Source organism: Eleutherodactylus coqui, chromosome 1, assembly GCF_035609145.1.
Source record: "Eleutherodactylus coqui strain aEleCoq1 chromosome 1, aEleCoq1.hap1, whole genome shotgun sequence".
Classification (NCBI taxonomy): Eukaryota; Metazoa; Chordata; class Amphibia; order Anura; family Eleutherodactylidae; genus Eleutherodactylus; species Eleutherodactylus coqui.
The window spans coordinates 216463737-216477067 of record NC_089837.1 but is presented as its reverse complement, the minus strand read 5'-3'; the positions used below and the strand labels follow the sequence as shown (position 1 = coordinate 216477067).

At 43.4% G+C, this 13331-nt stretch overlaps 1 protein-coding gene across 4 annotated transcripts in view; it reads left to right on the top strand.

Moving 5' to 3' along the window:
- The window catches only part of PTPRK (protein tyrosine phosphatase receptor type K), a 374180-nt gene that overhangs the window by 131857 nt on the left and 228992 nt on the right, over positions 1–13331 (top strand). For all 4 annotated transcript variants that reach the window (XM_066605531.1, XM_066605533.1, XM_066605532.1 and 1 more), the window contains exons 4-5: positions 6333–6414; positions 9706–9821. In XM_066605531.1, coding sequence (XP_066461628.1) covers positions 6333–6414; positions 9706–9821 — 198 coding nt within the window. The remainder of the gene's footprint in view (positions 1–6332; positions 6415–9705; positions 9822–13331) is intronic.

Genomic DNA, 13331 nt, shown 5'->3' with positions numbered 1-13331 from the left:
TGAGCTCTGCTCCTGCAAGGAGCTGGTGTACTTGTATAATCAGCACCTTGTGATTGTAGTCATGGTGTCTGTGTAATGCTGATTGCATTCTGTCCTCCAGGCTTACATTCTGCAGGGAGAGAGATCTTTGTCCCAAACACCCTTTAGTGCCCTGTTTAAGAGAATGAAACTTGGTTAGTCTTACTCTCCTAAACTGGGCACTGAAGGGTGTTTAGAACAAAGAGCTCTCTCCCCGCAGAATGTCAGCCTGCAGGACAGATTGCAATCAACATTACACAGGCACCCAAAGGAGGAGGTGGAAACAGGATGAATTACCGCTACCATCTCTCCCTTTGCTGATCCTATTTGTTGAAGGGGATGGAGAGACAGAAGAGGCATGTTTGTGGAAGGAGATGGCACCAGTGCAGGAGAAAGACACGAGTATGCCGGAACTTGGAAGTCAGTCAGTGCAGATGGAAAGCCTGTGTCCCACCTGTATCCTGAAAGTTTGGCGGTGACACGATGGGCAGATTTAAGTGCTATATAAAAGGGATATTGGAATTGTAGTATGCTTGGGGATGTTGCTACACATCATCCGAATGGTATGCAAGAATTTTATTTTTTGAAACTTCCTGAATAACATCTTTTAAAGGGCAAAAATAATGTTAAATGACTGTAGAAACTAGAAAAGGGCTTCACAAGGGTTGGCATATGGGCCAAACCTTCAAAAGGGACAAGAAGGAAGAGAGTCAGGCCATCAAACTGGGCTCAAGCAGCACATCACAACTGGCAATACCTGAAGTAGGCGTTAACTGCTACCGCTGAAACGTGCAGAAAGTGCCCTTACTGACTATATCAGAAAGGATGGTTACCCGATAAAGTTGCCAAAAAGCAGAAGTTCTGCAGATGCAGTAAATGGGGGTTGTCCCACAAGGGAGTAATCGGAGACCATTTAGCCCCCTCCTCAGTTGATAATTGAAGTGCTGTATGTCAAACGTTAATGGTCACCAGCATAGGCATAAGCAAAGTGAACCCGAAGGGAGTGGGGCCACTTAGCAACAGCCCCCACAAACTCTGAGCAGGTCCCACAATTCTGTGTTCCAAGCCGACCACTGGATTATAATTGGATGAGGATGGCCACTAGCAAGCATAAACAAATTGACTGGCCTAGTAATAATAGAAATGGGAATGGCTTGTCCCCCCACTTTACTGGAAGCCAGATATTTGCTAATTAAATGCTAGAGGTAGAACCTCTCCATAATATGTAAAATACTATTAAATGGAGAGGACAAAAGAATTTCTTAGGAACTAGGATAGGGAAATTGTGAAAGACATACAGAAACCTGGGTAAGGCCGCCTGCACACGGCCGGGTCGGATTCCGCATGCGGGAGCCCTCAGCAGAATCCAACCCTCTGCCCAGCTGGAGACCACGCATACCTGACATTTCTTTTTTACGGTACTGCAGATGGTCCACACGGTGAGCCGTTGGACAAGCGCAGTACAGGATTTTTTGCCCCCCCCCCCCCCCCCCCCCCAATTCCTTCTTTTCTCGTGTTGTCGCTAGGTGATGACATGGAGTTTGCGACCTTTCCCCACAACATTGTTGTGAAGCTCCGGGGATCGGACGGCTTCCATTGACTTCAATAGCATGCTATGGCTGGTATTTGTTGCGGAATCCAGAGGCGGACGCCCACTATAGATTCCGCAATGCAAATCTGCCCGTGTGCAGCCAACCTTTATAGCTTAATTTTTAAAGTAAGAGGATGGGAGGCCAGACACGCAGCCTGCTTCCAGACAAAAGCAAGATGGGGGCAAGATTTGCTTTATAAAATGAAGAGACCTGTTTAGCTGCCCGAATATTTAAGAAAGTTGTCTTGGCCACCCAAGTTAATAGAACAGGCAGGGAGAGCGAATCCAGTGGTGGTAGGTCAACTTCCAAAAGATGGGTCTTATCCTAATTAACTCTTACCCCAGAGGAAAGGTTAAAAGCATCAAACATGGACAATATAGAAGTGAGGGAAGACCACATGAGTCTTGCAGCAGGCCTCCCTCACACATGTGTTTTGGTAAGTGCCACTTTGCCGCAATTTTACCTTCGCTTTCGGCCGCAGGAGAGTTGAGCATACCTCATCATTGGATAGAATAGATACAATAGAAAAGACACCACTCGAAAATCGCGGCGATGGAAATCACTGTTTTCAAGCAGTTGTCTGAAAATAATGGAAGCATTCTACCGCAATTAGCGTGGTGCTGAAAGTGTTGTGCTAATTGCAGTAAAAAAAAGGCTGTGTGAGGGAGGCTTGAGAGCTGAAAAATAAACTACTGTTAAAACAGCTTTAACAAACAAGGGATAGATTATATCTGGCCAGTACAGACTTAAGGTGCATGTAGACAGAACGGTTATCATTTAAAAAATCATTCAAAGGCGTGAAAGTGAAGACTAGTTTGGTCTAAACACGAGACAACGAGTGAGGACAAATGAAAATCGCTCACTTTCCGTTCCTCCATTTTTACATAGGAATAAAAATCATTGTGGGCTTGTTCGGTTTAAACTGCGATCGTTAAGTCCCTCTCATTCACTAAACAAGGGACTGAACGATTCTGAATGCTCCGCATTCGAGCAAGCAAACAATGGATCTGTCTGTCCAAACAGTCTGCACGAGTGCGAATGACTTAAAGGTGATGTCACTCGCTCGTTGAAAGAGAATCGTCCCGTCTTAAAGGACCGCTAGAAATGCCATGGAGCCAACCAATTTACACCACACAGGTCAATCCAGAACCTAAGAAAAGACAGAGTAAACTCTATTACTACAAAGCATTAGCTAAAGTTTAGTCTCATATTTAGCCTTATGCAAGAGGAAGTTGTTTGGAGCGCAGTAATCATTTATGTCCCTAAAAACTTTTGTTTCTCCAAGGAAATCAGGGAAAATTCACACCTCCCGTCCCCCAAACTTCAGGGGGTCTAGCCAGCCATTCAGCTTAAGCACTTTATTCCCCCTGATGGTTCAATAGTTTAGCTATGAACATGCGTGGTGGGACCCCTGGGGGTGGAGCTCGAGCTGGCGTGCATTGGGCTCGTTCGCGGCAGAGTACGGGTGAGAGTCTGATCCGTAGGTCTCCATAAGGAGAGATTCAAGATGTTCACAAGGGCTTTTCCCATGAACACCTTAATCTTCACAGATCGGACACTATGGTTTTACACTATACTACATCCATAGTAGTCAGACTAGTCACAGAAGGTGTGGATGGTGTAGTAGACCCAAAGGAGAACCTCCTGAGGCTCACTGGAAGCTCTAGGCTGAGGTCCGCCATAGCACTGGACCGTGCAAACTGCTGCAGTTTGTTTTGAGTTAAGGTTGTTTAGTAGGGTCCATATAGATGTAAGAAATACATATGGGTCAGCACGGTACACAAGTAGGAGCGAGTGTAATGGCAGGCTGGAGCTTATTTAATATCACTCGGGAGCTCAGAGGGGAAAAGTTCTACATCTCGCCCATTAAAAAAAAAAAAAAAAAAAAAGCTAAAGATTGCCTCATTTCACTGCACATCCACTAGAGAATAAGGACTGTGGTGAGCTATATATGTTGCAGAACTAGAAATGTCCACTTGGTGGGGGCAGTGCTATAGAGACACCGCCCTGAGGCTTCTTCTGCAAGGCACAAAGGAGGAATGTATGGACTGTTCACACAGTTCGGGAAACATTGGAGCAGGACTTCCCATGTCAATATAAAGTCTACTAGCCTTTACGTTGCACAGAGCAAAATCCCCAAGTAGCGAGTATTCCTCACCCTTATTATGGCCAGAGTGGGAAGAGGAGGTGAGTTGGGTTATCTCACCACTGCTCTGCTGAAGGATCGTTCAGGTGCTAGGTAAGAGGCTGGATGAGCTGCCGCAGACCAACAAACTACTTTGGGCTGAAGCTGCAGCAGCGTATAGACCTGAGCAGGCTGTGATGGATTGCGGGGTGGCAGTGGATGGGTGGAGAGTATCACCACACCTATTCCCAAGGGTTCCCAGAGGACACCAGAGATTGTATTGATGATTTGGTGCCAGTTAGAAGATGAGCGAGGATTCTTGGGCTCCAAGCGTGCTCTCTCCTTGAGTGATTGTTACCTTTGCCATGCCCCCGAGATCCTAGTATCTTCACACTGGAACTCATCCGCACAAAACTTGTTCCCTTGATGTTATGCTGCACTCCGCGGTCACAGGGAAGTGCCAATCGTGAAAGGACAGGTGTCTCTAAGGGCTCATTCTCACAAGCGAATTATACGGAGAATGGAGTCAATGAAAGTACATTGGTTTTCATTGTGACATTCACATTAGCGTATATACATTGTGCGAAAAAGAAAGCAGCATGTTCTATTTCACTGCGTATTACACGCATGCAACCCTATTGTTCTCTGTGGGTTGCGTCTTCAATACATTGCATATGGACAGCAGCAGGAGTTAGAAGAAACAAGTCACACTGCGCATGATTACGTTCACGAGGAACAGGAAGTTAAAGCTGTTGTCAACCATTTTGAAACCATCCCGCTCCTTCTCTCCTAGTTGGTTATATTGCACCCACAGTCCCTCTTCTTTGACTATAGAGTAGTAAAAAAAAGAGGAGCACCCCAGTACATATATTTATAAAATATAGCATTTTAATAGTGTATCAAGGTAGTTTTCTACAGAAAATTAAGCAAATTGGAAGCCTTCGTTAGGAAAATTTTAAATCAATATGCAACATCTACATACAGTATATCTCAATGGAAACCTATAGCTCAGATTGGGAAACCTTTAATTAAACCGTTCTTTTGCTCCATCTGTATCTGGTCAAATGTGTACCGGGGTAATTAGGAAGTCGGAAGCATATACAGACGAGCTGAAAGAATGGCCAGGTATTTTGTACACCTGCCGATTCTTGTGATAAGTGATTTTTGCATACATCTGGTACCTTCTAGTCGTCCAGTAGTGCTAAACATTTTGAAGCCATTTACAAAGACAGCTAATGTGCCATGTATATGACATTAGACATGTAGTTAGTTACCAGTCGTATTCTTGTTAAGGATGGCTGTGGGTTTAGACACAGATGGTGTGTGTTGTACATGCATATGATAAGGTGCCGGCTTATAGCTCAAACTTTGGTAGAGGGAAGCAAGATTTTTTTCTTCCTCTAGTGATAAGTTATGCATACCATGCTCTGCATATTTATAAGTCCACTTTTCCCCGGACTGATTTTATGGCAGATGTACGTGTGAAAATAGCTTCCTTCGGGGCTTAAAAAATTGAATGAGGAAAAATGGCTGAAGAGAAGAACAAAAATCTCATTGAGTGCCTAGAGTTGACTGCAGTGTAACATTATAGTGTCATAATTCACAAGTGCAATCATTCCTACACACATCCATTTTACCTGGCTCTTCAGATTGGAGATTGACTTTGATATCTGCAATGCTTGTCATTGTGAGCTGTTCGAAATAAATGATGTTCTTTTTAAAGGGATGTGTGTTTTGGCATCTCTTTACATATACTTCATGTATAGCTAGCTCCGATTTAATACACGTGTGTGTGTGTGTGTGTGTGTGTGTATATGTGTATATATAATGTGTATGTATGTGTGTGTCCATAACCTTTATGGCTCATTCACACAATTGTGATTTTGGCACATATTGCACACACAATGCGTGTGAATAGTCAATGAAAGTACTTGGACTGTCATTGATCCGCTAAGGCACATAACTCGAGCGAGTAGTGCCTTAGCCGAGTATCTCCCCGCTCGTCTCTAAAGATTCGGGGGCCGGCTGGGAATGGCGGGGGAGAGCGGGGAGGAACGGAGGGGAGATCTCTCTCCCTCTCTCCCCCCGCTCCCTGCCGCAACTCACCTGTCACCCGCGCCGGCCCCCGAATCTTTAGAGACGAGCGGGGAGATACTTGGCTAAGGCACTACTCACTCGAGTAATGTGCCTTAGCGAGTATACTCGCTCATCTCTAGTGATGATACATATGCAACGTTGATATGAGACACAGCAGGGAATTAAAAAAAAAAAGTCATATTGCGCATGACCATATGTGTGAGGTACATGATCATGATGATCTACATGAGCTACATGATCCTTACTTCCATCTCTCTGCCAACTCACACAGACCAGTAAAGAACAGCGTGACCCACACAGCGTTTTACGCATACGGTCGTGTGGATGAGCCCTTAAGTGCATGTTTTCCTTCTATTTACAATATTTTTATGTACAAAAAGTTTTGATAAGGACAAAGTTATTTGCTATTGTGTGTCATGAACTTGTCACATAACTTACTGCAGGGGTTTATACTGGATGGACGTGCTCCGAAAGATTTTAACATTCATCTCTATTGGCAGGTAATCTTTGAAGCCGAAGCCTCAGGCGGGAGGGGCGGATACATTGCCATAGATGACATCCAAGTTCTGAGCTACCCATGTGGTAAGGATCCTTTCATCAGCACTTGTATAGTTGTTTTGTAGTATTTATATTCATATGTCTTTAAGACAATGCCACAGAAGCGGTGGTTAAAACCTCTTTTGTTTGTTCCGTGCAGAAAATGATGTGCTTTCTACATTAATTACTGACTAATCTCAACTGTGAAAGAAGACCTTAGTAAATGAGTGCTAATCCTTAATTAAAAGAATAAATGCGTTATTTGTGTTGGATCTTAATTGGTTAGTTTCATTTGTGGCTACAGTGTGAAGCACCTTTTTAATGAAGACGCAGCATGCACTTTTTAATGTGGCCCATCTCATTCCAATTCAGTTAGGAGTTGACTATGAATTTCATCGTGACCACTGGGATCTGACAAAGCTGACGCTTTTACTTTACCAACAGGAAAGTTGGCAAGAGTTGCCTCTTCAAGACATGCAAGAACTGAAATTGAATATATTTTGTAACAGTTGGAGGTTTTTTGGTTTTATATCATAATCCACTATCTCTTATATACTTTTTTCAATTTCTCAATGTCTTCAAGATCACAAATTACTGCTAGTAAATGGAAACATTCTTGGATATACTAAAGGCCCTTTTACATGCAATGATTATCGCTAAAACGGCCACACGACTGAACGAATTGTCGACCTTTTTGCATAAAAATACACTTACAGATAATGGTTTTTAATCCTCTCCATTTCCTCATTAGCTAAAGTAAACTCAGTGGGAGTTGTTTACTCAGGTGGGCATGTGTTTATGCAAGGGATTATCTGGCCAGCAGAATTCCATTGTCCTCTCCCTTCATGAGTAAACAATGTACTCATTATGTATGCAAGGCAAGCACATTGAGTATATTCAAGTCAGCAAGCCGCTCAAAAGACTGAACACATTCCATTTAAATGGAATGTCTTTTAAGTGATCAAACAATGGTTTTTAAGCTTGCTAAAAACCAATGCTAAATGACAGCTGAACGAACAGTGCATGACTGCCCGCGTTTGCATGTAACAATTATTGCTCACTTTCGGCCGATTTAATGATATTTGAAAGATAATTGTAGCGTGTAAAAATGCCTTTAGACCTAACTTTTTACAATTAAAGGGGTTATTCCCACCCCCCTTCCTAAAAAAAGAAAGAAAAAGTTTGAAAGCTGTAAAAACATAAAATGTAGCTCACCCGATTCCTCACTGCTCTCTGCTGTAGAAGTAATGACCTCTGGACAACGGAACCGGTTACCTCTGGAGTTTAAATGGGGTTGTCCATTATAGATCCTCTGTAAAAAGCATTCACCATGCAGTAACATAGCGAACAGGCTTATACTTGCCCCTTCCTGCACCCACTGTGTCTTGTAGCGCCTTTTGGTCTTTCACTCCTTTGTAAGTTTACTGCTGCACTCCCGTCTGCTTTACTGGACATCACAGCTGCTGCAGCCAATAACTGGGCTCAACAGTTGAGTGCCTGTGATGTTCCATAAATGGGCTAGGGCACCTGTAAACCTGACGTTGCAGGGGAGACCCACAGCAGCGCCGTGGGACACAGCGGGGTTGGTGAGTATAAGCCTGTTACTGCATGGTGAATACATTTTACACAGGATCCATAACTCAGACAGCCCCTTTAATCATGTAGCTGCCAGCATAATCGCTGCTGCTAATTACCATTTCAACTAAAATTGTATCCAGCCCAGCCGATCTTCCGAGCGCTACATATAGCAGTAGTACAAGTCTCTTTCCTGCCCGTATACACAAGCAGACTATTTCTCCTAGCGAACGCCGATCAGCGCTCGTTAGTTTTACTTATATGCCACAATTATCATTAATACAATCGTTCAGGCAGTCATTTGTACAAACTAGTTTACATTGTCTGAGTCACATCCCATGTTGGAGGAAAAAACCCTTATGTAAAGGACAAATTATTATGCACACCTAAAAAATGTGATTAATGACAAGCAAACAGTTTTATATATTTTTAAATCGCTGGCCATAGTTCTACTGGACAGTAACTAAAAGTGGACTTTGACACCATGTTGAAGGGCCTTTTAGATTTGGCTTCCTCGCATTCACACTGTTAATCTAGCCTAGACTGGATAAGATTCTAGCAAGCTGTGAGAAGTAGAAGGTCAGGATGGATTTTCTGTTCCTCACTCTAACCAAGAACTGTCAGTGAATGGAAACGGGAAGTAAGGAATTAACTCTGAAAGTTAAGTTTTCGAACTTTTAATTAAGCTTGGCTAAATAAACATGGTTAATCTTGATTTAAATACAATTTTGAAAAACCTCTTTCAATGTACTTGTAAAGTTTATTATGGCATTTTATAACTATAGAAAAAGGTAACCTTGAATTTTAACTGGGGTGCTTGTGGCCCTAAGTTTGTTTTAGCTTCCACTCAAGGAATCGTAATAAACCTGCAGAGACCAAATCACGATCAACACATATCCAATTAGTGAAAAGCTGTTTTACTCTTGTGGCGTGTTCACATAGGGTATGTTCACATGGCGAAAGCCAATGTAGATTTTTCTCCGTAGATTCTACTTCTGAAAACTGCAGCAGAGATCCGTAGTTGAGCTGTAGATCTCTGCTGCGGCTATACAAATAATCGGCATGTATTTGCACACGGTTTTAGCCATTTTCAATGGGCAAATCCACGTGTGGAATTACTGATGTGAAAACTGTGTCAAGAAGTGTCGTGGATTTGAAATCTACATGTACAAAAGATCTACGCCAAATAAACCAAGTCATGGGTACAGGTTTAATGTCGAATCTACGCGGATTCCGCAGCAAAAAAATCCTGTGTGAATATACCCATACGGGTGGATTTTAGGCATGGTTTCGCCTGCTCCCCCGATGACCATTCAACTCGTGGTCGCTACAGAGAGGGTGTGTATATACAATCTTGCGTTGGGTCACATTCTCTACCAGTGGCCATGTTACGGATGGGAGTGCTGTGCTGACGGTGGTCAAGCAGGAGGCAGAGCTATATTTGTAAAAGACATCCGTTCTTTTTGTTGGTGTCGTCTCTGTACATAAGAGTGTATAATATGAAAAAATAAGGATTTTGGTCAAACCCTTTTCTTTAGGCCTTTTTTTGCCTGTCTAATGATAAGTGCCCATTCCGCATGTGTGGTTAGTATATTTGTAAAAACCATCATTGGCTCATTCATCGTTCAGGTTGCACTATTCCTTGTCTCTGTTCTGTTTTGGGAGCAACAAAGCTAAATTAAACGTTTTTTTTAGTTTTTTTCCCCTCTTGCTTTCAGGAAGCGCTGACTTATGTTCCTCCATCCTTTCTTTCGTACACAGATAAATCCCCTCACTTCTTGAGACTGGGAGATGTTGAGGTAAATGCTGGTCAGAACGCTACATTTCAGTGTATCGCCACCGGAAGAGATGCAGTAAACAACAAGTTGTGGCTTCAGGTAATGCACATTTTTTTCACATTCCTCCAATTTAAAATTTTTAAGCTTATGTAAATTTTCAGATGGGTATGGCACGCGTGGAACACGAAGGCTTTTGAAGTAGTGTCCACGTCACATTCAGCCAAGCCATAGAAGAGTTGCTTGAATAGACTGTCGTGCTACAAAATTCTTCACAACTAATTTATTAACCCTTTCCAATCCAATTTGTATCCTGGTTTTACTAGGGGCTTACTCTTTTTCTGTCGTAATACAATGGCGCTATCTATTGGCTAAAGCCAGTACTGCATGAGGTAACACGTTGGATAGGCTCCAACAGCAGAGAGGCTGGCAATATTCAGTAAAAGAACTCCGACAGATGTCTTCCAATATCGCAGCTGTACAGCCTTAAATCAAAATACCAGTTTTCTGCATTGAAAAAAGTTGCAAACTTTGGAGCATGCTTTTTTGACAGCCTTTTTCAATTTCTTCAACATTTCAACATGTGCTCGGGGCCTGGTAGGAATGACTGTGGCCTCCACACAAATTGACAAATTTACGATCATTTATGCCAGAAACTGGTATAATTTATGGTGCCGCACAACTGGTGTAGAGTTCATTTTCTTAATAAATTTAGGGACATCTTATTTACTGCTTGTGCAAAACAGCTGAGAGCTTTATGACTGAATCAGAACGGATCAGACCTTATACTTGGGCAGTTAGTAGCCAAATCAGTGAGAAGTTCAACTTTTACTCTCTGCTACCTGCCACTATTATTGCCATGCGGGCAAGACTACTTTCTGATTTGCTCCTCTTCCGTTCAAGAAGCTGCTCCATGGCTTTGATAGCTCTAGTGGCCTCTTTGTGGACGCTACAGCTGGCAATCAGAGCGAGGTCTTGGGAGATCTAAAAAGGAAAATGTGTTTCCATTTCATTTAATATGCATAGGCATTTTTCACCGTAAATAATTTTGAGATCTGGATTATAATATTTCTTTGGGCACACGCACGTGGACAATATTTCTGTCCAATTTTTGGACCAAAAATCGGTCCAAAAATCAGACAGATGCCGCTTATTTATTTGATAGACTTTTTATATTTTTTACTGATAGTCTGAGTATAGAAAAAGTCACAGCATGTCCTGTTTCAATGTACTGTGTTCCTCACATCGGACAACACGCGAATGGGATGCCTGAGTGCTGCCTGAATCTTGGGTACAACATTTAAAACACCCGTGTGCCTGTACCATTGAGGCAGATGATTTCTCCATGTAAATGGAACTGAACAAACATGGATTTGATTTTCTATATTGTTGATTGGCGCTTTTCTCAGCTTGAAAATGTTCCTGCATTCAAAAAAACGTTTAGGCTGCTGTTATTCGAGCGCTAGCGGCTGTTGCTAGCGCTTATGTTTATCTGATAATTGCCAGTCTGCACCTGCATGCACAGCTGCATCTTGGTAATTGGCACAATTACATGAATATTAGCGTTGTGTAATAGTGATAATTTCCAGGCTGCATCTGTGCTTGCAAGTGCAGCTTGGAATTTATTGCTATTGCATGCCATTAGCGTTCATGTAATGGTGTTAATTGTCAGGAGAACGCAAGTGCTTGTAGAAGACCCGAGCGCAAGTGCAATAGCACCCTTAACGCCTTTAGTGACACGCCTGGAAAATCTCTGAGGCTTGCTGCACTGACCATGAAGTTAAAGGGGTTGTCTCGCGGCAGCAAGTGGGGTTATACACTTCTGTATGGCCATATTAATGCACTTTGTAATATACATCGTGCATTAAATATGAGCCATACAGAAGTTATTCACTTACCTGCTCCGTTGCTAGCGTCCCCGTCGCCATGGTTCCGTCTAATTTCGGTGTCTTCTTGCTTTTTTAGACGCACTTGCGCTGTGCGGTCTTCTCCCTTCGACTCCGCTCGGCAGCATCAGCATTTTGGCTCCGCCCCCTTGTACGCGTCATCGCGTAGCTCCGCCCCCGTCACATGCCGATTCCAGCCAATCAGGAGGCTGGAACTGGCACACGTCATGGGGCGGAGCTACGCGATGATGCGTACAAGGGGCGGAGCCAAAATGCTGATGCTGCCGAGCGGAGTCGAAGGGAGAAGACCGCACAGCGCAAGTGCGTCTAAAAAAGCAAGAAGACACCGAAATTAGACGGAACCATGGCGACGGGGACGCTAGCAACGGAGCAGGTAAGTGAATAACTTCTGTATGGCTCATATTTAATGCACGATGTATATTACAAAGTGCATTAATATGGCCATACAGAAGTGTATAACCCCACTTGATTTCGCGAGACAACCCCTTTAAACCCCGGAAGATTTCAGTGGACAGCTCTAGTGCTGAAATGCTGGCCAGGACACACAGTTATTGTGCCACTGTACACATTTTACCACATCAAATGACCTCCGCAAAATCTCCAGGGCTTGCTGCGCTGACATGGTAGTAATAAACCTGCCACTGAAGGGGTTAAAGCTCACTTGCATGGGCTTATTTGCCCCCCACATATTATTTGGTTCTAAAAGCCCAGTGATGCCTATTGCGCCACTCGCATGTTCGTGCTTTTAAGCGTGTGTATTTTTTTTTTTTTTTTTTTTTTTTTTTTTTTTAAAGTATTTTTATTGCTTTTTTGTTAACATCACTTATACAATTCTTTCAACTGACTTGGATACCGCTATGAAAATACAACTTATGAAGATTAAACTGTAATATATCTGTCTGCTTCAAATAATAAACTTTCTATAACATCCAATTTCTTTCGTCTGCTGTAACTTGCAGTTAACTTTTGCAATAGGGGACGGGGTTAGTGAGGTAGGAGGGAGAGGGGAAGACAAACGGGGGGGGGGGGCAGGGTTAGTGCCAGGGCACTAGGTTGTGTACGTTGTTTTGTCGTAGGTACTCATGATTTATCCTTGTCACTCACATGAACCGGTATTTAACCACCTCAGGAATCTAGGGGTGTTGCGTATATCTATCCAAGCTGCCCACATTCGGTAGAACTGGTCATATCCTGTCACCTCCTCCGCCAGCCTAAGTCTCTCCATGCGTTCTATCTCATCCATCGCCCCCACCCAAGCGCTTCTGGGTATACCTGAACTCTGTTTCCAGAATCTCGGTATCACTTGCCTTGTAGCCATGATGAAGAATCTCAATAAACCTTTTTGGAGTGATGGAGCGTCACCTGATGAAATGGATAGGAGCGCCAGCTCAGGTGTTAATGTGAGTGGTTCTCTGCTTACTGCTACGAACAGGCGCTCCATGTCCTGCCAAATGGGTGCCACCATAGGGCACTCCCACCAGATGTGTAGCATTGAGCCCGCTCCTGCCCGGCAACGCCAGCATACGTTCGGGGATGAGGGGAACAATGCGTGTAGCTTCTCTGGAGTCATGTACCATCGTGATATGATCTTAAAATTTAGCTCTTGAAGCCTACTGGAGACAGACATTTTATGTGTGCGTTGGAATGCCCTACTCCAGAGCTCCTCGGGGACCGGCCTGCCCAGCGTCTCCTCCCAGGCTCTTAT